General features: G+C 37.1%; 1 protein-coding gene across 3 annotated transcripts; it reads left to right on the top strand.

Annotated features, from left to right (window-relative positions):
- Positions 1-419: 419 nt before the first annotated feature.
- ZFAND1 (zinc finger AN1-type containing 1) lies at positions 420-26,608 on the top strand (the record flags this gene model as incomplete). Of its 3 annotated transcripts, XM_079722433.1 has the most annotated exons (9): positions 420-474; positions 3,367-3,409; positions 4,373-4,412; positions 5,710-5,805; positions 6,807-6,931; positions 7,019-7,110; positions 7,891-8,012; positions 26,038-26,193; positions 26,284-26,608. In XM_079722433.1, 9 exons carry the CDS (start codon positions 420-422, stop codon positions 26,452-26,454), a joined length of 900 nt encoding a protein of 299 aa, XP_079578559.1. In that variant the 3' UTR covers positions 26,455-26,608. The 3 variants fall into 3 exon arrangements, with proteins under 3 accessions (XP_079578559.1, XP_079578561.1, XP_079578560.1); XM_079722435.1 differs by lacking the exon at positions 5,710-5,805 and having other exon boundaries at positions 26,059-26,193; XM_079722434.1 differs by lacking the exon at positions 5,710-5,805.
- Positions 26,609-27,969: the final 1,361 nt, after the last annotated feature.

The raw sequence follows: 27,969 nt of genomic DNA, 5'->3' as shown, positions 1-27,969 counted from the left end.
CCTGCAAATACTTGTGCCAAACTGTGCTTCCTAGAGCTACGGAGTTATGTTAATTCAAAAAAAAAAAAAAATCCTTGTGAGGTCGTCCGGGACTCCGATTGCAGCACGGAGGAGGGAACGCACGCACGCAATCTTCCACAAAAGCAGTTGGATATTTTCCTAAGGACTGGGCGACAGGACTTCCGCCCGAGGGAAAACCGAACAGAGAAACCACCTTTTCCTCTTGCCGCCTCACTAGGCGACCCAGATAGCAAACATTCAGAACTCAGGGCACTTAGATCAGCCCGATCGCTTTCAGTACGCGCCCCGCCCCCACCTGCGGGCTCCGCCCCTGGGCCCACCCCATTCCCAGCAGGCACCGCGCGAGCGGCCTCGTCCCGCCCTGCCGCGGCTGTGCCCGCCTCTCGGGGCGCTGGGAGATGGCGGAGTTGGACATTGGGGCGCACTGCAGGGTGGAGCAGTGCCGGCAGCGAGGTGATTCAGGAGCCCCTACCTCTGGTCGCGGGAGGGAAGGCCGTGGGGCGAGGCGGAGTCTGAGGAGGCAGGGCGGGCGTGTCCCATGGGGGCGGGGGTCTGCCGTGACATGTGTTGATGCCCTTGATGCCCATGTTTTTTGTTGCCCTTGAGCCTTTGGAAGAGGCTTATGGTCTCCTTGGAAGGGAGCGGTGCGATTCCCAAAAACATACCTTGCAGTGTGAACTTTGATTTTCGAGTGCGCCTTGCCAAGGAGTCGCTTCGAGCGCACTCCTTTCTGATGAGCACGGGTAGGGAGGACGCTTCGGTCTGGGAATCGGGAGAGTTCCCTTCTGAACCTGTCACTGCGACCTCGGGCAGGCCACTTCTCTCCCAGACTTTTTGTTTGCTTATCTGTTACTTATCTGTCAGAGCAAGGAGTTGGGTGAGATCAGTTTTTAACCTCATTTTCGCGGGCTGCTCAGGAGACGAGCTTATAGTGAGAAGGCCCTTAGCTTTTCGTCCGGATGATCATTACGCTCTCTCAGCTGTGTCACTCTTTGATTCTGATTATCACTGATTCAGTAAACATTTACTGAGCACCTCTTTTGGTGCTGGGACCACATAAGGGTATAAAATATAGACCTTTCCACAGAAAAGCTTTCAGGATAGTTAGCTGCTTTTTTAGAGCATTAGTAAGGTGATGTTCTCTCTCCCCTGAACTGAGAGACCTTGTGATACACATAGCCCAATCTAATAGCCAGTGGTAGTGTGGTACAGGTCTTAGAAACATCTGCAGCAGTATGTCCTGAAGCACTAGAGCCACACAGAATGCTCAGTCTTTGGTACCTGGCTTTCATTCCAAATGGATGCTACCACATCTGGCTCATACTACATTGGGTGACAAAATAGGTTTTATCTGCCATTGCAGCTACAGTCATTGGCAGCAGGTAGCCACCTGATCACTGTTGAGAAGGACTCTGGGGTTTAGTCCAGAATTAGTGGGAGTGCTACAGTTGATAAATGATACCTGTTGTGTGTGGTGGGCAAAAGGACACAATCCCTGCTACGTTATTGTTACTTTCAGCACTCTGATTTGTATCTTTCACCACTGGCTGTCATCTTCAGCCATTCAGCAGGTAAGAACCAATGTTTCCTTGCAGATCTTTCATAGGGAAGCTTAGCCAGTTGGGTTTTGACTGTAAGTTATATAATTCTGGTATACCTGATTATCTCTAGCAAGTCCATAATATCTACCATTTGTGACATAGTTCATCTTCCTTTCCAACTTCAGGTGGAAATACCTGAAATGAGGCCAGGGTCTAGCTCTTTTGGACTAGTGGAGAGCAGTTAAGATTTAGAATACGTTAAGTGAGTATCCTAAATTTCATTTAGCTTCTGGATGAATAGAAGGATGGTGTCAAGTGTTAGGAAATTATCTTGATCTTAACTCTTACCCCTGGATTCTCTTGGTTGGCGTCTAATATTTACTTGGTCACCAAAGTCTCAAAATAGTGAGCATGTACATTTTTCCGATTTGAAAGAGACATAAAAGTTTTGTAAAGTATTACATACTTCAGTTTCCTTCTCTTTTTGACAAATGTATACCTACTTTCTTGGTATGAAACAGATACTTACAGTATCACGCTTTCAGGACAACAGTGACAATGCATTAAGTTCTCTTTTCAGGTGAAGGAAGAACTATATTTGGGCCCTCTTGTCCCACAAGCAGAAACATCCAGCGGTCCCTTTGGGTTATAATAGGACCTCTTCTTTTTCTTTTGGGTTAAGATACTCTGTAGGGTGAGATGTTTTGGGAGCAATAGTAACTTTCTCTAAAGTGCAGTGCTTTTTGTTTTCATTTTGTAAAAGTGGTGTGATTAGATATAGCCAGCCTCACTTGGCTGTATACTGTAATTTAATATGAGGTACACTGAAAACAGTTTAGAGAAGACATGATTGTATTCAGTGATTTATGGTCAATTGTCACATATAAGGATGGATACTTTCATGTGCTTTCCAAAAATTCATTTCCTAACTTAGTTGTTACTTAGTCCTAACTTAGTTGTTCCTCAACAGTAAGGAAAGAAACAATTCAGGACTAAAGTTTGCAGTATCAATCAATTCAGCCATTGAATTTCTGGAATTTCTTTGAACACATCTCTACCTAGTCACCACAGGATTTTTCTGAGTTGAGTGTATTCAAAACAAGTTAATTGCTATAATTATTCTTGTTAATTACAGGTATTATCTTACTATTCTTACCTTTTACATGTATCTCATTTGGTTTTTACAATTATCCTGTATAGTAGGTGTGGCATATAGCATAGATACATACACACACACATATATACTTATGCACACAAACACAATATACCTATATCTATGTCTATTTTTATGCATATTACCTAATAATAGAGCTTTGGTTTTGTATACATACACATAAATACACTGTATACTATATATCAAATATATATATACACAATATGTATGTATATAATCCAAAGCTCTACTGTTAAGTAACTTGCCTAGCATTGCTAGATTAGTAAGCAGTGGAATCAAAATTGAAACCTAGGATTGTCACTTCAAATGCAGGATTTTTGCATTATACAGTCCTCAGAAACGACACCTAGTAAATCTGGGAAACAAACAGAAAACTCACAGGACTTCTTTTTTTTTCTGGTTTAGCATGCTACAGCAAGTAACATTTATCTTCTGATAATCCAGTTACTTTCAAAGTGCTTGAGGTTGTGATGGCTTTTGTTTAACCACTGCTTGCTGCACTAGGATATTGTTCAAAAAGGAAAGTTTTCCTATAGCCATAGTTCAGTACTTTAAGATTCTTTTTACTTAAGAAAACTAAATCAAAATCAGTTACTGACCAGAACATATAACATTTCCCCTCAATTTTAGATTTTCTTCCATTTGTATGTGATGGTTGTTCAGGAGTATTTTGGTAAGTTAAGTTTTTATGCTTTATTTGGGAGTAATTTTAGTGTTTGTAATATGAGATTTATTTCTAAAAAGTAGAATGATTTAAAATAGTTTTTACTTTAGCCACTGATATCTGATATTCATTATAGTAATCACTTGGGAAAAAAAAAACAAATAGACTAGTCACAGACTCTGATTACTTGTACATATATGTGGCTAGTCTTTAAACTTTCCAGAAAGGGGGTGATGTGTGTGATTTTTATGTAAAAGTCATATATGTGTCTTTTAATCACAAGAAGAGAACATATCCACAATATAAAGAATATGGTAAAAAAAATCCAGTTATGATTATTAGTCTTTATTTTAATTAATAAAATGAAAAGAGCCCAACCTTTATATTTCTTAAATTGAGTACTTTACGTCCGTTGCACACATATCACATGCAAAGTAAAACCTGGGAACAAACAAGAATTTTGGAAAATGCATTTTCTTTTCCATTAAACTTTCAAGTATCAGGTATTTAATTTATTAAATAGAGCACTGAAAGAATAAATTCTTTTCAGAAGATGATTCAGAAAGATTTATTAGAAGTAAATAAAAATAATGCATATTTTTAAGTCATTCAGAACTAGAACACTCCTTTGACATTTTATTACTGATTATTTTTGAGAAATAAAAGAATCAAGGGTCTGCATTTTCACACACCTTAAAGCACTCAAAGTAAAGGTAATTAAGAGTGGTGAATTTTTGTACTCATATTGAAGTTGAATAGTAGTTGGGTTTTAAAACTTTTGAGACTATAGATGCTCTGTCTTTTATTTATCTGTCATTTCAGTTTATTCTTATAGGCAGAGTTGTTAATGTAGTGTGAGTGTAGTTAATCTTAAGGATACTAACCATTAAAATATCTCAAATTACTGCAGTTATCTTTAAGTACATTATTTGATTACATTTAAATAAACACTTTTTGTTGTTGTTATTTAAGCCTTGAACACAGGAGCAGGGAGTCACATAGCTGTCCTGAGGTATGTTAATATCTCCTGGTAAAACATGTTTGTATTTATGTACTTTCATTCAGAATTTGATTCAATTTAATCCCAGTGTACCACAGATTAAAATTTGGCAGACTAAACTGATTATGTAAGAGGGTCTTACTTTATTTATATTATTTTTCTCAGTATGTTTTAACATAAACTAGTCTACTTGGTAGTTATAAATTTTTGTTCTTATAATTCTTATTCCTTTGTACTTCAGTTCTGTTTATGTAGCCTGCTTATAGATTTAGGCTCTATATTTATAAATACATAATGGGATTAACATCCTCATCATATACTCCCTCCAGTTTGCTTCACTGTTTCATTCATTTTCACTGGTGCCTGGTGTTAGGACTCTGTGGTAATACATGGTTCTGGCTCCATCAGCCTTAGGTCACCAGGAGCAGACCTGTAGTCCAGCAAAATCTCCCTACCCTAATTCGGACCAAATCAAGAGGTTAAAAGGGGCTGTTAAATAGAAGCCAAAATATCATCTTTATTACTGATAAAGAATAAGTTGAATGATATAGCTTAGTGTTGAGCCAAAAGGGTCTGCAAAGGAAATCCAGAATTAGGTGGATTTGCCCACCAGTCTCAGCAATGCTGCACCAGGTTAGGCTTCCAAGGAAAAAAAGAGAAAGCTGAGCCTAATGTAATTTTCTCAAATTTGTAATCAGAGAAGTTGTTCCACCTCCCTTGGATCAGAGATCAGCTGAAAGTTAAACTGAATTTACTCCATTTGGAAAGAAGCATTTATCTCACATTTTGCAGTTGATATTTATTCCTGCCCACCATTTACCAAACATTTTACCGAGTCTCTTGATTATAGAAAATTAAGGTTAAATGAGCTTCAGTCAAAATCTGGCCCTTTGAAGTTTTGGTGATTTATTTGAGGAAATAAAAATTAAGTAACATATTGGTATTATTCAGGATTACTTGGAAAGAAATACTCATAGAGTCATATAGTAAACATACTGGTGTTTGTTATACAGCTTGTAAATCTTCCCTGTGTTTTCCTTTTTCTTATATGATTTGATTTCTATGAATGTCTCATAGAATGTCTCTCAATTAGATCTTATTAATTTAAAGGTGAAATAAAAATCTTCTACCTTTAGACCATTGGAATAAATTTGAAAAAATAGTTAAGAAGTTAATTCCAGCAAGATGTAACTATCATTTATATAGAGGAATGCCCTTTGGTTATGGATATCAAGCAATTACAGTTGACCCTTGAACAACATAGGTTTGAACTGTGTGGGTCCCCTTAAAAGTGGATTTTTTTCACTAGGTATGTACTATACAATGCATTGGATATGCAGGTGCAGAACTGCAGATACAGAGAGCTGACTGTAAAGTTATACTTGGATTTTCAACTGAATGGAGGGTTTGTACCTCAGCCCCTGAGTTGTGCAAGGGTCAACTGAGTTCATTCAGTTCTAGAAACCTAGTTACTTAATACTCAAAATAGCCTGAGTGATCTGGATTTTTTTTTTATCTCATAAAAGCTCTTTTTCCTCTGATGTAATATTTGCTAGTAATACAGTATTAAATACAAAATAAAGTATATCGTTGTGTGGGACTTCCCTGGTGGCACAGTGGTTAAGAATCCACCTGCCAATGCAGGGGACATGGGTTTGAGCCCTGGTCCAGGAAGATTCCCACATGCTGTGGAGCAGCTAAACCTGTGCACCACACTACTGGACCTGTGCTCTAGAGCCCACGAGCCACAACTGTTGAGCCTGCGTGCCACAACTACTGAAGCCCATGCTCCGCAACAAGGGAATCCACTGCAATGAGAAACCTGTGCACCGCAACAAAGAGTAGCCCCCGCTTGCCGCAGCTAGAGGAAGCCTGTGCACAGCAATGAAGACCCAATGCAGACATAAATAAATAAATAAATAAATAAAATTATTTTTTTAAAAAAAGAATAGTATATCGTTGTGAAAACTGTCTTTAACCCTTTGTATCATGGAAAAACATATAATTTTAAGTGTTCTTTTACATGTATTTAAGCCTCTAAAACCAGTATAGAAAGTAGGTATGACTTGCAATTTGAGGAGTGATGAGCTGATTACCTAAGCATATTATTATGGAGGCATCCTTGTGTAGTATGTTACAAAGTAGAAGACTAAGATTATGGAGAGTAACTGAGTAGTCATTTTAACTTGACTTAGAAGATAAATACACCACAGTAGGAAAACTTTGAAAATATAGAGCAGTCAGCACAGTAATCATTTCTCACACGAACAATTTTTATAATCTATATGAGAATGTGTGAGTTTCTCTTACAAGTTTAAGCAAAAATGATATGGATATCCAGAATAGATTTGTTGATTTGCTTTAAATGTGAAATATAATGCCATGTCCCCCATTTTACATTTTCAGGTGACTGTAATTGAGAGACTGAAGTCAGATACACATACGTCTTACCCATGCTCATTCAAGGACTGTGCTGAAAGAGAGCTTGTGCCAGTTGTGTGTCCTTATTGTGAGAAGAATTTTTGCCTGAGGTGATCACTGAGACCATTCAAACTCTGTATATCTGTTTAAGTCATATGCAAATACATGACCTAATGTCACTCTTCTGTTGCTCATAGACATCGTCATCAGTCAGATCATGAATGTGAAGAACTGGAAATCCCTAAGTCTCGTATGGCTGCCACTCAGAAACTTGTTAAAGACATTATTGGCAAGTATCTAGAAAGCTTGTTTTGTTGTTTCCCTACTGCTCTATACTCTATATGAGTTCCAGAGCCCTGCTTCTCGTGTCAGCTTGCCAGTTATGCAAGGTGTTGTTAGCAACCCTGATGGTTATAACTTGCTATAGATTTTGATGACATTCTTGTGACAGTATTTCTCACAAGGCTTTCCAATGAAAATTTGGAAATTCTATGGAAATACCCTACCAGATATTCTCTTTTGCTGGACCATTTATATCAGCTGGTTAACCATGTTGGCTAAAAATTGTATTCATGAGGCTAAAGTAGTGGTTTACATTCTTTAAAGACTGAAGTTTAAGCCCAGTCAGCTGTCCTATGAATGCTGCTGATATTCTGACATATGAGGAAAGAATGTATCTGTGATTTAGACCAGTCTGTCTGCTACCATGTTAGTTCAGCTGAATTTTCATTTTATAGTAAGAGTGTTACTTTAAATTAAATTAAATTAATCAAGTTAAAATCATCTATAACCAAATCTTAAAATTCTCTGTAGAAGTGTTAGTGATTGCTCTGGATTAAATAGATTTAAGCTGGAAAGAGGCACATTACTTGAGTTTTTGATGTGGAAATCACTTAGGTCAACTCAGTGGTATTTTTCCATTGATCATACCTATAAAATGAATGTGGGCTCTATATATCTCTATTATATGTAATTTGTGTACATTTCAGGGCCATAGTTAATAAATAAAAATAAAACTCTGGAAATGTAAAAGTTCTTAATTGCTTATATGCTTACACTTATTTCTTAGATTCCAAGACAGGAGAGACAGCAAATAAACGACGGAAAGGTGCAAAAAGTAGTGAAACAGCTGCAAAGGTAGCATTGATGAAATTAAAGATGCATGCTAATGGAGATAAATCATTGCCACAGGTTGGTCTTAGAGATTTTAGAAAACAAAATGTTCTAAATATAGTTGGAGCTCCCTTTTTACTCTTCCCTCTCATTAAGTATGAGAACCTTATATGTATCATTTCTACTACTACATGGTATAAGTCTGCATAAATAATACATAGTTTTTATGAGTTTTTTTCACTTTATAGAAACAGCAGTAAACCATATGTATCCTACTTCAACTTTTTTCTGTTACCCTTGGTATCTTTTTTTTTTTTTTTTTTTTTTTTTGCGGTATGCGGGCCTCTCACTGTTGTGGCCTCTCCCGTTGTGGAGCACAGGCTCTGGATGCGCAGGCTCAGCGGCCATGGCTCACGGGCCCAGCCGCTCCGTGGCATGTGGGATCTTCACGGACCGGGGCACGAACCCGCGTCCCCTGCATCGGCAGGTGGACTCTCAACCACTGCACCACCAGGGAAGACCCCTTTCGTATCATTTTTAAAAACTTTATCCATGCTGATATGTTGAGTCTTGTTCATTCATTTTGATAGCTCACATTTTTCTGTAGTATGAATATCCATTTATCCATTCTTTTAGTGAACACAATTCAGATTTCTTTTCCAAGTTGTTTGCTATTATAAACTGTTCAAAAGTGAACATCCATGTGTACTTGTAGGAACATTTCTCTCGGACAGCTTCTTTAAAACTCCATATTGCCAATTACATTTTCTATAACAATTCAGTACATATGTACATACATGCATACCTTAACACAGTTTCAGTAAGTAACTGATATGTATGTGTATACTTTATGTGTATGTGTATTTTCTGATATTTTTTATTTTACTTTAAAGATTGTTGATTTTGTAGCCCCTGAAGGATTGAGACCATCAAATTGAAAAATGCTACTCTAGGGAACATACCTAGAAATAGAAAAGCTGGATCATGGGGTTTGCTCATCTTCAGCTTTACTAGATATTTTCAACTTTTTTTTTTATAGATATTTATTGGAGTATAAGTGCTTCACAATACCGAGTTAGTTTCTGTTACACAACAAAGTGAATCAGCCACATGCATACACATGTCCCTATATCCCCTCGCTCTTGAGCCTCCTTCCGATCCTCCCTATCCCACCCCTCTAGGTCATCACAAAGCACCAAGCCAATCTCCCTGTGCTATGCTGCTGCTTCCCACCAGCCAACTATTTTACATTCAGTAGTGTATATATGTTGATGCTACTCTCACTTCACCCCAGCTTCGCCCTCCCACCCCATGTCATCAAGTCCATACTCTATGTCTGCCTCTTTATTCCTGCCCTGCAACTAGGTTCATCAGTACCATTTTTTTTTAGAGCCCATATATATGTGTTAGCATACGGTATTTGTTTATCTCTTTCTGACTTACTTCGCTCTGTATGACAGACTCTGGGTCCATCCACCTCACTACACATAACTCAATTTTGTTTCTTTTTATGGCTGTGGAATATTCCATTGTATATATGTGCCACATCTTCTTTATCCATTCATCTGTCGATGGACATTTAGGTTGGTTCCATGTCCTGGCTATTGTAAATAGTGCTGCAATGAACATTTTGGTGCATGTCTCTTTTTGAATTATCGTTTTCACAGGGTATATGCCCAGTAGTGGGATTGCTGGGTCATATGGTAGTTCTATTTTTAGTTTTTTAAGGAACCTCCATACTGTTTTCCATACTGGTTGTATCAATTTACATTCTCACCAGCAGTGTAGGAGGGTTCCCTTTTCATCACACTCTTTCCAGCATTTATTGTTTCTAGCTTTTTTGATAATGGCCATTCTGACCAGTGTGAGGTGATATCTCATTGTAGTTTTGATTTGCATTTCTCTAATAATTAGTGATGTTGAGCATCTTTTTATGTGCCTCTTGGCCATCTGTATGTCTTCCTTGGTGAAATGTCTGTTTAGGTCTTCCACCCATTTTTTAACTGGATTGTTTGTTTATTTGATATTGAGCTCCATGAGCTGTTTGTATGTTTTGGAGATTAATCCTTTGTCTGTTGATTCATTTGCAAATATGTTCTCCCATTCTGAGGGTTGTCTTTTTGTCTTCTTGTTGGTTTCCTTTGCTGTGCAAAAGCTTTTAGCTTTTAAGTTTAATTAAGTCCCATTTGTTTATTTTTGTTTTTATTTCTTTTACTCTAGGAGGTGAGTCAAAAAAGATCTTGCTGTGGTTTATGTCAGTGTTTTTCCTATGTTTTCCTCTAAAAGTTTTATAGTGTCTGACCTTACATTTAAGTCTTTAATCCATTTGGAGTTTATTTTTGTGTATGGTGTTAGGGAGTGTTCTAATTTCATTCTTTTACATGTAGCTGTCCAGTTTTCCCAGCACCACTTACTGAGAGGCTGTCTTTTCTCCATTGTATGTTCTTGCCTACTTTGTCGTAAATTAGGTGCCCATATGTGCGTGGGTTTATCTCTGGGCATTCTATCCTGTACTATTCATGTAAATTTCTGTTTTTGTGCCATTACCATACTGTGTTGATTACTGTAACTTTGTGGTATAGTTTGAAGTCTGGGAGCCTGATTCCTCCAACTCCGTTTTTCTTTTTCAGGATTGCTTTGGCTCTTCAGGGCCTTTTGTGTTTCCATACAAATTGTAAGATTTTTTGTTCTAATTCTGTGAGGAATACCATTGGTAGTTTATAGGGGTTGCGTTGAATCTGTACATTGCTTTGGATACTATAGTCATTTTCACAATAGTGATTCTTCAATCCAAGAACATGGTATATTTCTCCATCTGTTTATGTCATCTTTGATTTCTTTCATCAGTGTTTTATAGTTTTCTGAGTACAGGTCTTTCGCCTCCTTAGGCAGGTTTATTCCTTAGTATTTTATTCTTTTTGTGCAATGGTAAATAGCAGTGTTTCCTTACTTTCTCTTTCTGATTTTTTATTGATGATGTATAGGAATGCCAGAGATTTCTGTGCATTAATTTTGTATCCTGCAACCTTACCAAATTCACTGATTAGTTCTAGTAGTTTTCTGGTGACATCTTTAGGATTTTCTATGTATAGTATCATGTCATCGGCAAATAGTGACAGTTTTACTTCTTTTCCAATTTGTATTCCTTTTATTTCTTTTTCTTCTCTGATTGCTGTGGCTAGGACTTCCAAAACTATGTTTAATAAGAGTGGAGAGAATGGACATCCTTGTCTTGTTCCTGATCCTAGTGGGAATGCTTTCAGTTTTTCACCATTGAGTATGATGCTTGCTGTGGGTTTGTCATATGGCCTTTATTATGTTGAGGTAGTTTCCCTCTATGCCCATTTTCTGGAGAGTTTTTATCATAAGTGGGTGTTGAATTTTGTCTAAAGCTTTTTCTGCATCTATTGAGATGATCATACGGTTTTTATTCCTTAATTTGTTAATGTGGTGTATCACATTGCATGATTTGCATATATTGAAGAATCCTTGCATCCTTGGGATAAATCCCACTTGATCATGGTGTATGACCCTTTTAATGTGCTGTTGGATTCTGTTTGCTAGTATTTTGTTCAGGATTTTTCCATCTATATTCATCAGTGATATTGGTCTATAATTTTCTTTTTTTGTGATATCTTTTTCTGGTTTTGGTATTAGGGTGATGGTGGCTTCGTAGACTGAATTTGGAAGTGTTTCTCCCTCTGCAGTTTTTTGGAAAAGTTTGAGAAGGATGGGTGTTATTAGCTCTTCTCTAAATGTTTAATAGAATTCGCCTATGAAGCCATCTGGTCCTGAACTTTTCTTTTTTGGAAGATTTTTTTTTTAATTTATTTATTTTATTGATTTATTTATTTTTTGACTGCATTGGGTCTTTGTTACTGTGCGCGGGCTTTCTCTAGTTGAGGTGAGTGGGGGCTACTTTTCGTTGCAGTGCACAGGCTTCTCATTTCGGTGGCTTCTCTTGTTGCAGAGTACAGGCTCTAGGCATGCGGGCTTCAGTAGTTGCAGCACGCAGCCTCAGTAGTTGTGGCTCGCAGGCTCTAGAGCACAGGCTCAGTAGTTGTGGCGCACGGGCTTAGTTGCTCTGCTGCATGTGGGATCTTCCTGGACCAGGGTTCGAACCCGTGTCCCCTGCATTGGCAGGTGGATTCTTAACCACTGCTCCACCAGGGAAGCCCTGTTGGAAGATTTTTAATTATGGTTTCAATTTCATTACTCGTGATAGGTCTGTTTATATTTTCTAATTCTTCCTGGTTCAGTCTTCGAAAATTGTACCTTTCCAAGAATTTTTCCATTTCTTCGTGGTTGTTCATTTTATTGGCATATAGTTGTTTGTTGTATTCTCTTATAATCCTTTGTATTTCTGCATTGTCAGTTGTGATTTCTCCTTTTTCATTTCTAATTCTGTTGATTTGAGACTTCCCCCTTTTTTTTCTTGATGAGTCTGGCTAAGGGTTTATCAATTTTGTTTATCTTCTCAAAGAACCAGCTTTTAGTTTTATTGATCTTTGCTATTGTTTTCTTCATTTCTATTTCATTTATTTCTGCTCTGATCTTTATGATTTCTTTCCTTCTACTGACTTTAGGTTTTCTTTGTTCTTCTTTCTCTAGTTGTTTTAACTGTAGGGTTAGATTGTTTTTTGAGATTTTTCTTGTTTCTTGAGGTGAGATTGGATTGCTATAAACTTCCCTCTTAGAACTGCTTTCGCTGCATCCCGTAGGTTTTGGGTCATTGTGTTTTCATTGTCATTTGTTTCTATGTATTTTTTTATTTCTTCTTCAGTGATCTCTTGGTTATTTAGTAGCACAATGTCTAGCCTCCATGTATTTGTGTTTTTTACAGTTTTTTTTGCTATAATTGATTTCCAGTGTCATAACATTGTAGTCAGAAAAGATGCTTGATACCATTTCAATTTTCTTAAATTTTCCGAGGCTTGATTTGTGACCCAAGATATGATCTATCCTGAAGAATATTCCATGTACACTTGAGAAGAAAGTGTATTCTGCCACTTTTGAGTGGAATGTTCTGTAAATATCAATTAGATCTATCTGGTCTATTGTGTCATTTAAAGCTTGTGTTTCCTTATTTATTTTCTGTTTGGGTGCTCTGTCCATTTGTGTAAGTGGGGTGTTGAAGTCCCGTACTATCGTTGTGTTACTGTCAATTTCTCCTTTCATGGTTGTTAGCATTTGCCTTTGTATTGAGGTGCTTCTATGTTGGGTGCATAAACATTTATAATTGTTATATCTTCATCTTGGATTGATCCTTTGATCATTAGGTAGTGTGCCTCCTTATCTCTTGTAACAGTCTTTATTTTAAGGTCTATTTTATCTGATATGAGTATTGCTACTCCAGCTTTCTTTTGAATTCCATTTGCATGGAATATCTTTTTCCATCCCTTCACTTTCAGTCTGTATGTGTCCCTAGGTCTGAAGTGAGTCTCTTATAGACAGCATATATATGGGTCTTGTTTTTGCATCCATTCAGCCAGTCTGTGTCTTTTTGTTGGGGTATTTAATCCATTTACCTTTAAGGTTCTTATCGATATGTATGTACCTATTACCATTTTCTTAATTGTTTTGGGTTTGTTTTTGTGGGTCCTTTTCTTCTCTTGTGTTTCCCACTTAGAGAAGTTTCTTTAGCATTTGTTGTAAAGCTGGTTTGGTGGTGCTGAATTCTCTTAACTTCTGTTTGTCTGAAAAGCTTTTGACTTCTCCATCGAATCTGAATGAGATCCTTGCTGGGTAGAGTAATCTTTGTTGTAGGTTTTTCTCTTTCATCATTTTAATTATATCCTGCCACTCCCTTCTGGCCTGCAGAGTTTCCACTGAAAACTCAGCTGATAACCTTATGGGGATTCCTTTGTATATTATTTTTGTTTTTCCCTTGCTACTTTTAATATTTTTTCTTTGAATTTAATTTTTGTTAGTTTGATTAATATGTGTCTTGGTATGTTTTTCCTAGGGTTTATCCTATATGGGACTCTCTGTGCTTCCTGGACTTGGGTGACTATTTCATTTCCCATGTTAGGAAGGTTTTCCACTATAGTCGCCTCAAATACTTTCTCAGACCCTTTCTTTTTCTCTTTGTCTTCTGGGGCCCCTATAATTTGAATGTTGGTGCGTTTAGAATTGTCCCAGAAGTCTCTGAGATTGTCTTCAATTCTTTTCATTCTTTTTTCTTTATTCTGCTCCTTGGCAGTTATTTTCACCATTTTGTCTTTCAGCTCACTTATTTGTTTTTCTGCCTCTGTTATTCTGTTATTGATTCCTTCTAGTGTATTTTTAATTTCAGTTATTGTGTTATTCATCTCTGTTTGTTTGTTCTTTAGTTTTTCTAGATCTTTGTTAAACAGTTCTTGTATTTTCTCAATCCGTGCTTTCATTCTACTTCTGAGATTCTGGATCATCTTTACTATCATTACTCTGAATTCTTTTTCAGGTAGATTGCCTGTTTTTTCTTCATTTATTTGATCTTGTAGGTTTTTACCTTGCTCCTCATCTGTGACATATTTTTTTGCCATTTCATGTTTTTTTTTTTTTTAGTGAGTGGGATTGTGTTATAGTTTTACCGGTTGTTTGGCCTGAGGCTTCCAAGACTGGAGTTTGTAGGCTGTCGGGTAGATCTGGGTCTTGGTGCTGAGATGAGGAACTCTGTGAGCCCTCACTCTGATGAATATTCCCTGAGGTCTGAGGTTCTCTGTTAGTCCAGTGGTCCAGACTCGGATCTTCCACTGCAGGAACTTCCGCCCAACCCCGTGCTCGCAAATCCAGATCCCACAAGCCATGTGTGGTGGCAAAAAAAAAAGAGAACAATAACAAAGTAAAAAATAAAATTAGATTAGGAAACTAACAGACATGTTAGAAAGAATGTAAAAATAAAAATATAGATGAGTAAACAACTGGAAGGTACATCAGTACCACAGTAGTAAAAAAGAGGAGGGAAAAAAAAAAAAGAGGGGGGAGGACCTTGGCTGTGGAGAGTGGGGCCTAAGCAAGGATGAGATTTGGGTGGTGGGCGGGGCCAATGTTCAGATCCCACAGGGCTGGAAAAGGCCCTGGGGGCTGTGGGGGTGGGGCTTAGGCTCAAGGAACAGAAGGGGCCCAGACGTGACCCCACTCCTGGTCTCAGAGAGCAGGGGACCTCACCTGGGAGCCCAGCAGGCTTTCTGGGCTCGAGTGGGCAGAACAGACACCCTCCTTTCCTCTCCTGCTCCTCCGGTCTGGGGACTGGGAGGGCCCCTACTGCCTGCCTCTCCTGATCTCCCTGACCTCCCTCCTATGCCCCCAAGGACCCACGCAGCCTGTAGTGGGCTTGGAGAGCAGGGGATCGACATGGGAGCTCAGCAGGTGAGTGAGTGGGGCAGTCGCCCTTTGTTCCTCTCCCGCTCCTCCTGGAGGGCCTCTCCTGATCTCCCTGGCCTCCCTCCTATACCCTCAAGGACCCATGTGGCCTGGGGTGGGGTTTGGAGGTCAGGGGACCGGCCTGGGAGTTTAGAGGCTCCCTGTGCCCGAGTGGGCAGGACAATTGCCCTCTGCTCTGTGGCATGCCACTCCTGATCTGCCACTCCGCCTGCCATTCCTGATCTTCCCAGCCTCCCTCCTATGCCCCCAGGACCTTCATGGCCTGGATGGGGCTTTGTGTGTGTCGGGGGCGGGGACCAGCTTGGGAGCTCAGCAGGCTCCCCGGCCCCGTGGACCAGGCGATCGCCTTCTGCTCCTCTCCCACTCTTCCTGGAGAGTCTCTCCCACCTGCCTCTCCTGATTTTCCCAGCCTCAGGGGTGCCGGTCTTGTCTGGCCTCTACTTCTCCTCCCACCTCGATCCCCCTACATCCTACCAGTTCACTCTGCGGTTCCTCCCATCTCCTTGGGAGTTAAAGTCCCCCACTAGTGGCTGACAGGTGCCCTAGTTGTGGGGAGATGCTAACTCCACATCTTCCCACACCACCATCTTGCCTTCTCTCCTCCTTGTCAACTTTTTATTTTAAGTAGTTGTACGGATTTATCTCCTTCTTGTAGTTTCTGAGAGTTTCAGTGTTTCTTGCCACCGTAGGTTATTATTCATTGTTACCAATCTGATAGATGTGAAATGATACTTCAGTGAGGTTTAAAGTTGAATTTCCCTGTGACTAGTGAGGTTCAGCTACTTTGCATATGTTTATTGGATATTGGGCTTTCTTTTGTGAATTAATTGTTCATATCCTTTGCCCATGTTTTCTGTTGAGTTGTGGAACTTTTAGAAAGGTTTATAAGAGTCTATATATTCTGAATTCTAATCTTTTTTTTTTTTTTTTTTTTTTTTTTTTCCGGTACGCGGGCCTCTCACTGTTGTGGCCTCTCCCGTTGCGGAGCACAGGCTCCGGATGCGCAGGCTCCGGATGCGCAGGCTCAGCGGCCATGGCTCACGGGCCCAGCCGCTCCGCGGCATATGGGATCCTCCCGGACCGGGGCACGAACCCATATCCCCTGCATTGGCAGGCGGACTCTCAACCACTGCGCCACCAGGGAGGCCCTCTAATCTTTTTTTTGATTAAGGACATTGCACAAATCTTTTCTCAGTCTGTAGCTTGTCTTCACTTTCCTTTTGATCTCTTTAGTAATTCAGACTTTCTAAATTTTAATACACTCAAATTTATTAATGATTTCATTAAGATTGTACTTTTAAAAATAAGTTATTTTCTTACATTTTCCTTTAAAAGTTTTATTTTATATTTTTGTTTAGCTCTTTATTCCATCTGGAATTTAATTGTAATTAAGTAGAGGTAGAGATTGCTTCCTTCCCCTCGCACCCAGTGGGTTACCTATCGTAACATAAGATGTTGAAGTGTTCATCCTTGTAATGACATTTCTGTCATACACCAGATTCTTTTGTACATGTGGGACTAGTCTGGGGATCTCCATTTAGTTCCTCTGGTCTGTTTGTCTCTCTTTGCATTAATTCAAACTGTCTTAATTATAATAGCTTTATAATAAGTAGGACAATCCTCTCCACCTCATTCTTTGCTTTCAACTGTGTCTACTCTTGGCCATTTATTCTTTTGTAAAAATTTCAGGATCACTTTGTCCTGTTCTGTTAAATGGTGATTTTGATAGAAATTGTGCTGAATTTAAAATTAGAGACAGTTGACATCTTTAAAATTTCACTCTTCCCATTCATCTCCATGGTCTATCCAACTTTATTTAGGTCTTCTTTTATGTCCTTAAGGAACATCCTATAATGCTTACCATACATATTTTATGTCTTTTCTTAGGTTTATTCTTAGGCTCTTCATAATTTTTGCTGCCATTGTAAATGGTAATTTTTTTTAAATTAACATTTTTCTAATTGTTTATTCCTGGTTGTTGTACAATGTCCTTCCATCCAGCAAATAAACTCAAATAGTTCCCATAGTTTATAGATTTCCTGGCTTGTTTTCTGTGCAGTCACATCTTCTGAAAATGACAGTTTTGTGAGTTTTTTTTGTTATTTTTGTTTTTGTTTTGTTTTCAAATTTGCTTTTCTCTTGCTCTTCCACCTTCTCATTATTATTGTTTGTGTTAGTGCATTGGCTGAAATCGCCACAACAGTGTTGAATAATATGAGTGATAGCAGGCATTTTCATCATATTTCTGACTTTTAATGCAAATTATTCTAAAGTTTCATCATTAAATATTATATTTGCTGTAGATTTCTTTTTTTTTTTTTTTTTCAGTACGCAGGCCTCTCACTGTTGTGGCCTCTCCCGTTGCAGAGCACAGGCTCTGGACGCGCAGGCTCAGCGGCCATGGCTCACAGGCCCAGCTGCTCCGCGGCACGTGGGATCTTCCCGAACTGGGACACGAACCCGCGTCCCCTGCATCGGCAGGCAGACTCTCAACCACTGCGGCACCAGGGAAGCCCTGCTGTAGATTTTTGATAGTAGCCTTCCTTAGGTTAACAATATTTTTCTATTCCTAGATTTCTAGGAACTTATATCAAGAATAGGTATTAAATGTTGCTATAATTTTTTTCCTCCATCAAGTAAGATGATTATGTCAAGTTTTTTTTTCCTTATCAATGTGGTAAATTACATTGATCAAATTTTTTTGTTGTGAATCACCCACATATTCTGGGATAAACCAGTTGACTCTGGTATATAATTCTTTTAAAATGTGCTGCTAATCTGATTTACTAATATATTATTTAGTGTTTTATCTTCACATTAGTAGCCAAAAAATAAAATTAGTTGAGTAGCTTTCCCTGTTCTATTCTTTGAAATAGTTGGGTATTATTTGTTCTTGAAGGTTTGATAATGGTTGTTATAATTTTCAGATTTGTTGCCTTTTTTTGAGGGGAGAATTTTGAATACTATTTTAATGTATTAAATAGTTCTTGGCTTATTTGGAAAATCTGTGTCTTCTGAAATATATTTTGATAAATAACATCTTCCTTAAAAATTTCTGTTTGATGTAGATCTTTCAGTTTATTGTTATAAAGTTGTTCAACTTATTTTCTTATGTTCCCAAATCTCTACTGTGTCTTTCATTAGTCATTCTTAATACTTTTCATTCATACTTTTCTTTGATTTCCCCTTGAACAGTCTTGCTAGAGGTTTGTGTTTACTTTTTTAATTTATATTTTAGATTTTTCAAAGAATCACGTTTTGGTTTTATTGACCTCTCTATTGTTTCTTTGCTTTCTGCTTCACTAATTTTGCTCTTATATTATTATTTCTTTTTTTCTGCTTTGTTTACATTCTCTCTGATGTTCTTTTTCTAACCTCTCACACTGAATAATGAACTTGCTTATTTCAACCTACTTGTTAGGTGTTTTTTTTTTTTTTTTTTGCTAACTTTATTTTGATACAGTTTCAAACCGAAAAGTTGCAAGAATAGTTCAAAGAATATTTTCATATTTGTTACCCAAATGTACCAGTTATTTACATTTTGTCCTGTTTGTTATTTCATTTGCATCCTCTCTGTCCATATGTATATGTGTGTGCATGCTTACTAATTTTTGTTTGGCTTGATCTATCAGTTTCTGAAACAGATGGTATCAAAATCCCACTATAGCTGTGGTTTTGTCAGGTTTTTTATTCCTGTAACTCTAATAGTTTTGCTGAGTTGTATATTATCAGATACATTGAATTTCTTCATCATTATGTCTTCTTTATGAATTTTGCCTTAAATCCGCTTTTGAATTATATTAATATTGTTTCATTACCTTTCTTTTGATGAATAGTTAACTATTATGTCTTTATCCCTTTATTTTCACCTTTTCTTGTTTTATTTTTAGGGTGTTTCTTGTAAGCAGCATGTAGCTGGACTTTGTTTTTTTAATCCAATTTGATAGTATCTTTCTTTTATAGGTGAGTTGAACCCATTTATATTTATTATGATCACATGTATTTGAATGTATTTCTTCCATCTTATGTTTTTTGCTCATAATCCTTTTCCTTTTATTATTTATTTCTCTCCAGTCATTTTTTGTATTGACTGAATTTCTATATTCCCTTTCATTCTGCTGGTTTAGAAACCATTGGTTATAGTCTTCTTCTTTGATTGTCCTTAATATTTCTTTTCTGAAAACTTCTTTATTTGTTTTTAAAATTATAAAGATACATACTTTCAACAAGGGTAACTTTAAAAAACTGTATAAAGGAAAAAAACTAAACATACCCTCCTATGCTCATGTCCATCTCAACTGAGGATGGTTTTGCCCCCTTGGGGACATCTGACAATGTCTAGAGACATTTTTGGTTGTCACAACTGGGCATGGGGGTGCTGCTGGTATTTAGTGGGTAGAGGCCAGGGATGCTGCTAAATGTTCCACAGTGTACTAAATGTCCCACAGTGTACAGGACAGCACCCACAGGAAAGAATTTTCTGGTCTAAAATGTCAATAGTGACATAGTTGAGAAGACCTGCTCTAAAGTATCCAATAATATTATTCACATTACTTTGCAATTCTCTTATTACTTAAAACATAATAGCAAAAACTTCTATAGCACTAACTTTGTTCCAGGCTCTCTTCTATCACATTTAATCCTCTCAACAGGCTTGTGAAATATGTACTATTATCTCTGCCTAATAGACAAGAAAACTGAGGCACAAAAAGGTTAAGTAACTTGGTAGTAACACAGCTAGTAAGTGGAGAGCTGCGAATTGAAACCAGGGAGACTGCCTCAGAAACCATGTTCTCAACACACCTAACACTTTATCGTGGAGCATGCAGGTCTATAGATAGAACTTCTTCCCCTGTATCATTAATATTTGTGTGTGTTTATACATATGTACTGACATATATTATTTATATATATACACACCCATGTATATATGTGCATATACATGTGTATAATTTTACATAAATGAAAATGGCTATTGGTATATGCATACAAAGACACAAAGAGTGTTTTAGGGTCATTATTTCATAAAAATAGCATGATATTCATTTAGTTAGCACTTTTTTTTGGATACGTGCTATATATCAGGTCCTGGGGATACAACAGTAGGTAAAACAAAGTCCCTGCCCATATGAAGTTTATATTCCAGTAGGATGAGACAGCTATTAAATATATACTATAATTTCAGATGGTGATTAAGCCTATGGATAAAAATAAAGCCCGCTTCAGGTAGGTAAGATATCCTTTTATCTCTATATATTCTTCTCATGAATGCCTAACAGAAATTCCCCCAAGGGAACTGGTATGGTTCTAAATCATTTTCTTTAAAAGCTTGGATAATTTTCCAAGTGGTGTGGATCTAGTGTGACTTATATCACCATTTTCCTATTGATGAACATTCACTTCGTTTCCAGTTTTGGCAACTGTGCTAAGAAGTTTCCTATTTCTGGTTTCCTATTTCTGTGAGATAAATTCCCTGGAGTGTGTTTTCTGAGTCAAAGGATATGTGTATTTTAAATCTTAATAGATGTTGCCAAGCTGCTTTACAAAGAAATTGAAACAATTTACATTTCTACCATCAGTAATTATAATAGTCAACTTTTATTGACTGATTGCACTATGCCAAGCATTGTTTTGTGGCTCTAGATTTTTATCTTCCTTAGTATTCATGACTATCATGTGATATATTATTATCCTCATTTCACAGATTAGTAATCTGAAGTGAAGTGCTCTTAAGATCACTCACGTGCTCAGAGCCTACCATTCTACCCTGTTTATTACTATACTGCCTCTTGTGGCCATACATGAGAGTACCTTTCCCCTCCAATGGTTTCCAGTAGTTGTTTATCTTTTAAAATGTATTCCAGTCTAATGGCTGTGAAAAGATATTTCCTAATTGCTTTACTTTGCACTTCCTTAACCACTGTTCAGTTTGAGCATCTTTTGTTATGTTCATTGGCCATGTATGATTGCTCTTCCTTGAATTGCCCATGCATATCCTTTGATCATTTTCCTTTTAGGTTGTTATTTTTATTTTTATTTCATTTATATTTTGCTTGGTCAACTATGGAAACTCTTGGAGTAGAATGGATATTAATCCTTTATAATCAATCTGCTTTGGAATCTTTTTTCAAAATCTGTCAAACATCTTGATTTTACTTAGGTATCTCATTGACATATCAGGGTTCTAAATTTTTCTAAGGTCTGTCTTTCATTTCTGTTTTCTTAGGGTTTTCATTTTTTTTCATCTGTCTTTAATAGATCTGGAATTTGATTTTAGCATATGATATGAGCTAAGGACCCAATTTTATTTTCTTCCAGTTGATTAGCTAGTTCCTGCCAACCAATTAAAGAATTCATCTTTGTCCTGTTGAATTGAAATACCAAATATCACCTTCATGATAAGTTTAAAATGTATTTTTACTAGATCAGTTTTTGGATTTCCTATTCTATTCCATTCATCTGTTTTTTTTTTTGCGGTACGCGGGCCTCTCACTGCTGTGGTCTCTCCTGTTGCGGAGCACAGGCTCCAGATGTGCAGGCTCAGCGGCCACGGCTCACGGCCCCAGCCGCTTCACGGCATGTGTGATCCTCCCGGACCGGGGCACGAACCCGCGTCCCCTGCATCGGCAGGCAGACCCTCAACCACTGCGCCACCAGGGAAGCCCCATTCATCTATTTTTTATTCATATGTTAATACCAAGTTGATTTGATATAATAACTATAGAGTGTTCTAATATATGATAATGTGAGTCCCATCCATATTTTTCCATAGTTTTTCTTAGCATTTTTTTTTTCTTTATTCATCCGTATGAACCTTGTGATTATTACATACAATTTTTTTTTTTAAATCCCTCGGGATTTTCTTGGTTGTCATAATGGGACAAGGTTGTAAGTGACAGGCTCCAGCAGATACTGTTAAAGAAAGTAGCCTCTTTAAAGGTCAAAATGGAGAAACTGAAAGAAACCATTATAAAAAGCAAGAGAGAACACAACATGGTTTTAGGCAGAAATGTGGCTTCTCATATCTTTCAAAGTTTCCCACAAGGATGTTGGCTGTGAATAATAGTGCCTACAGGAAGTGAGAAATCTGCCATTTATGAGAAGCCTGATTTGCCATTCTCAGGAGGATTTTATTACCCAGTTGGCCTCTTCCTTTTGATTCTGGGATTCTGGCTCCTTCCCTACCCACCAGGTACAAGTAAATGAGGCAAAACCTCCTTGATACATTATCAAGTGATTTCTGTGAAGTTGGGTGAAGTAAAATTCAACTTCCCAGCAGCATCTATTAACAAGTCCTGACTGAGGATCATTCCTGAAGGATTCTCTGAATTTGCATTATATGATATATATTAATTTTGAGAGAAATGACATTTTTATGACATTGTCTTCCTATCTAAGAACTTTACGTCTTCTCTTTTAGATCATGTTTTATTGCCTTCTGTAACATTTTATATTTTTCTTCATTTAAGTCTTACTACTCCTTGCTTATTTTCATCTCTAATTATCTTATGGGTTTTCTTTCTTTTGTGAATAGAATATTTCCCTTTACCTCTATTCCTAGTACTTATTGTTAATATAGAAGAAAAAGGTCTTGAATTCTGTATATTCATCTTATTCAATCACATCACCAAATTCTTCTATTTATTTTAGAAGGTTTTTTTTTGCCTTTGATTTCCTAGGTATACAATCACATCCCATTGACAAGTAGCTTTAGTTTTTATTTTTCAATAATTATACTAGTTATTTCATTTTCTTGTGTTACATTATCTATAATCTTCAATATAATGTTTTGTAATAATAGTGATAATAGGCATGTACTTACATTTAAAATTTTTAACGTGTGTAGTTAAATACCAATTCTTCTCTCAAAATCTAAAGTTACTTGGTATTGTATCCTCTTGAATAAGACAAAGAATTTGACATGCTTTATGCAGTTGAATATCTTCCATCCCATCATCTTTGTTCACACATGATTATTTTTAAGTCACTTGCTATTTAAATTTACCAATATATTTTTTGAGTTTCTTTTTTCCTTAAGACTCACTTTTATTTTGGCTAAAGTCCATTCTTTAGCAGTTGATTCATTAAGAGTCTTTGTTGGTAAACTCTTTCAGTCTTTTGTTTGTCTGAAACTGCCCTTATTTCCCCTCACTTGAGCTGGATTATCTGTTAGATTCTCTCAACCCTGAATATACTATTCATTGGCTTCTTTTGTCTATTGTTCAGGAAACTTGTGCTGTAGATCTTATTCTTGTTGCTTTATGGGTAATTTTTCTTTCTTTTTTTTGTGTGTGTAGCTTTTAAGATTTTATCTATGATATTTTCCAGTTTCAGTGCAATGTTGCTAGGTGTGGATTTGTTTTAATTACACAGCTTGACCCTTGAGATAGATTTTAAAATCTGACTTATCTCTTACTCTTGGAAAATTATTATTATTTTCTTTCTGAATATTACTTCCTTTTCTTCTCTTCTGAAACTATTACTAGACATATTTTAGAGATTTGTAATTTCTATCTTTATGTCTATTTGTGCTGCCTTCTAGATGACTGCTTCAATTCATCTTCCAATCAATTAAACCTTTTTATTGAAGATTATAGAAATTTATTGTGCTTGAATTTCTTATGTCAGAAACTGTATTCTTAAGTTTTTATATTTCTTTTTTTTATTATTAGTTTCTGCTTTATAACAATGTGAATCAGTCATACATATACATTTGTTCCCACATCCCTTCCCTCTTGCGTCTCCCTCACTCCCACCCTCCCTATCCCACCCCTCCAGGCGGTCACAATTGGATCTTTATAGCTTTTCCTGTTTCATTTCTGCCTGTTTCGGTTTTACAACTTTCTGTTCCATTTTTATGTATATTATTCTTTATCTCCTTGTACATCCTAAATAACTTTTATAAATGTCTTTTTCAAGTTTATTTAGTTTCACCTGCCCATAATAAGTTAACCTTTGATTTGTTTTGAAATTTCAGCGTACAGCTTCTGCATGTTCGTGTTGAGTAGGAGTTTCTTTCTGTGTCTCTCTTACTGTTTTCACTCACCTCTCCCTGCTAGCAGTCTCACATTTTCTTCCACAGGCCCACCTACCCATGACCTCTATTCCAAACCCAAGTTTGAGATTGACAGTTTGTGCTTCTGCTCTACGAAGATTTTCAGATTATTACAGATCCATTTACTGAGCTGGAAGGCTTTGGCTTTGTTCACTGTCAAGAGGTTATATCTGTGCTTTTCTGCCTCCCTATATATCGGTTTTTGTAAGCAATAGCGTACATCAACATTCAGCAGTAACTTCTTAAGCCTCCTTTCCTGGCGTGCACGTCCCACACAAGCTCCTGCTTTCAATCAGTGAGCCAGACATAGGTGCCCCACCACCACGTGACACTGTTATTTCCCGTTAACCCAAAAGCTGAGCTCTTGCTACCTCTTCCTCTTCTGGAGCCCTGGAAGCCTGGGGCTGAGCCTGCCTACTGTCACTTTGCCTTTCTGTTTCATTTTTGGATCCTCAGACTTATTTATTTTTTTACTTTTAGGTGAGGGTATATCTTTTTAAATTTCTCTTTTCAGATTAATGCTCTTGTTGCTGTGTTTTTGGAGCAAGGACTATGAGGTTATAGAGTTGGCCCAAAGCTTGAATTTCCGATGATTTCTTATTTTTCTTTTAATACTTGTTCTCTGTAATAATGCACTCCACTGGTCTCTAACAAATCTAAATTCCTTAGTGCTGAGATAGAAATTGTGTTGAATCTATTATTTCTTAGAATAAGTGTGATCTTTCCCTACAACTTAGGGATCCTCCAGTTATGCTGAAATATTTACTGTAGCAGGAATTGGTCTGTAAAGCCAGCACTTCTTTAAAGCGATTTTAGGAAGAAGGGGAAATCAGAAGCCAATACCTTTGCTCCTCTTCTTGTTTCCTACATTTGTTAATTTTGCAAGAAAGTACAATATAAAGGAAACATATAGGGTATAGAATACTGGAGGAACCATCTCCAGGTTTCTGAATCTTTCTCTTTTGTTGATATGGTGCTTGTCTTTTTTTTTTTTTTAATGTTTCTTTGTTTTCAAAAGCCCTGCTGTCTCTAAATATGTGGTGAGGTCTTTCAGGTGAAAAGACATATTATATGTCTCAGGAATCTTTTAATTGTAAGCGACAGAAACTTGACAGAAACCAACTAGCATACTCAAAACAATTTTTCTTTTTCTCACGTAATGGGGAGTGCTGCATTAATCTGGTCTCAATGTATGACTGAATTCCAGGACTCAAATGCTGTTGAAAGAGGCCGTCTGTTTCCTTGACTTCTCTCTCTGTGAGTTAGACTCACTGTTTTTCATTTGAGGAAACTTTTCCACATTGGTTCAAGAATGGCTGAGAGGCATGGAGGATAGCTGCAGGCAACCTCAGGTTTAATTCAGCAAGACTTAAAAAAAACTCTGGAAAAATATTGCTCCTCCCTGCCCCCAGGTTTTGAATGTAAAATCCCAGGAAAGGACCTTGATTGGCCTAATGTAGGTCACATGCCTATTTTTCATAGATCATCCTGATTAGGGTCTTAGATCCTCTGCCCATGCATTTAGGTGGATGCTGGGGTTGTATGATTGTATTCCCACTAGAAGTTGTATCATTAGAGGGTAATCCTTCTCTGACCAGGAGAAGAGAGGAAGAAATGTCACCAGACAAAAACAGATGTCCATTTCATGTATATAATCTGTATTTTAACTTTTTATTTTTACAGACGGAAAGAATTTACTTTCAGGTTTTCTTACCTAAGGGGAGCAAAGAGAAGAGTAAGCCAATGTTCTTTTGCCAGCATTGGAGCATTGGAAGGGTCATAGACTTTGCAGCTTCTTTAGCCAGTCTTAAAAATGACAATAACAGATTAACACCTAAGGTAACAACAGGTTATAACTTTTTCCCTAAAAGTTTTAGAATACTCTATAAAGCACATTTATTACATTATGATGTATCTCTCTCTTAACAGAAATTGAGGTTATGTCACAGTACCTCAGGAGAAGCCTTACCCTTGGATCATATTTTGGAAACCTGGATTGCTAAGGAGGATTGTCCTTTATACAATGGTGGAAATATTATCTTGGAATATCTGAATGATAAAGAACAGTTTTTAAAAAATGTTGATTCTTACTTGGAATAGTCATTCAGGGAGTCAAGCTAGAAATCACGAGGAAAACTCATTGTTAATCAAATTCTTTTACTACAAATACTATGTATTTTTTATTTTTAAAACTTGCTTTTTATTTCTATTATGTCATAATTTACATTATCAGTCTTCTATTAAATTGGATTTGAATTTTTGTGTTTTCAAGTTTAACTATGAACTGACATTTAGCAAATTCTCTTATCTAATTAACTTTTATTAGGTTATGCTGTAATAACAACAAGAAAGATATATTTCTCATTTGGTTAATGTCGGCTTTGATTGGCTGTGACTCTGCTCCATGTTATCTTTACTCCAGAATCTAATATGAAGGAATGACCCCTTTTGGGGACATTGCCATTCTTATGGCAGAAGAAAGAGATGGCTCTTAGAAGATAACATGTATCACTTTTGCTTTAAGCAAGACACATGACCAAGCCTACCATCATGGGGCCTTAGTATCTACCTACATCATGATGTATAAATTGATGTGTATACATGAATCATAGAAACTTAGAGGTCATCTCACTCACTCTTCAAAGTTTGTGGATGAGGAGTCTCAGGCCTAGGAAGGGAAAATTATTTTCTTGTTGTCACCTAAGTGGTTTGGGGCATATCTCTGATAAAAAAACTCCCTCCAGTAGGATTCACCATTTTGTCTGTATCATATAGTACAGATAAGAAGAAAGATGGGATAGCTAAACTACATTACAAGTCCTTTATATATATACCAAAGCAAAACACATGCCAAAAGTAACTACATTTTACCAACACATTAAAATTAGTGCTCCTGGCTGATGTATTCTATCTATACTCAACACAGTACTACTATAGAGAAGAAGTAGAAGTAATTTCTGTTTGTTATTTGTCCCTTTCCTACTTTGCGATAGACAGGGGTAGTGGCTTTAGGTTTAATTAAAGGAATAAACTCACAGTGTTTATTTCATCTCTAATTCTTTCTTCATATTATTTTCATGTAGTGAATGGAGATAACTTCTGACTTCTATCAGCTGCTTATACATTCATTTATTAACCTAGTTATTCAAGTACCTACTAAATGTAAGGATTTGATTCTAACTGCCGTGGTGGATACAATGAAGAGATATATACGTACTTAAAACTATAATACAAAGCAGTGTGGCAAGTGCCAATGAATATATAGTAAGTATAGCCATGTTCTAATAGCTCTTTTATCAGAAACCATAAGACCAGAAGTAGAAATAATCTTTAAATATATTCCCAGATACCAGAAAGTTTTAATACAAATACCTTAGCATCTGCATAATTACTTGCACATGGTAGATGACCAACACATGTCTCATGAATTGAACTGAAGCTAAATATACCGGAAAAAATACCAACGCGGGTTGAAAAGAAGGGAAGTAAGGCGAGCAGAGATTGAGCTACACTTGAGACTAAAGAAGAGGTCCTGTCAATGAATAGAAAAGAGACAAAGCAGCATGGAGGGAAGGACTTATGTCATCTGGTCCCAGATAGTGGAGCAAACTAGTC

This window comes from Hyperoodon ampullatus, assembly GCF_949752795.1.
Source record: "Hyperoodon ampullatus genome assembly, chromosome: 17".
Classification (NCBI taxonomy): domain Eukaryota; kingdom Metazoa; phylum Chordata; class Mammalia; order Artiodactyla; family Ziphiidae; genus Hyperoodon; species Hyperoodon ampullatus.
This window is presented reverse-complemented; position numbering and strand designations above follow the sequence as displayed.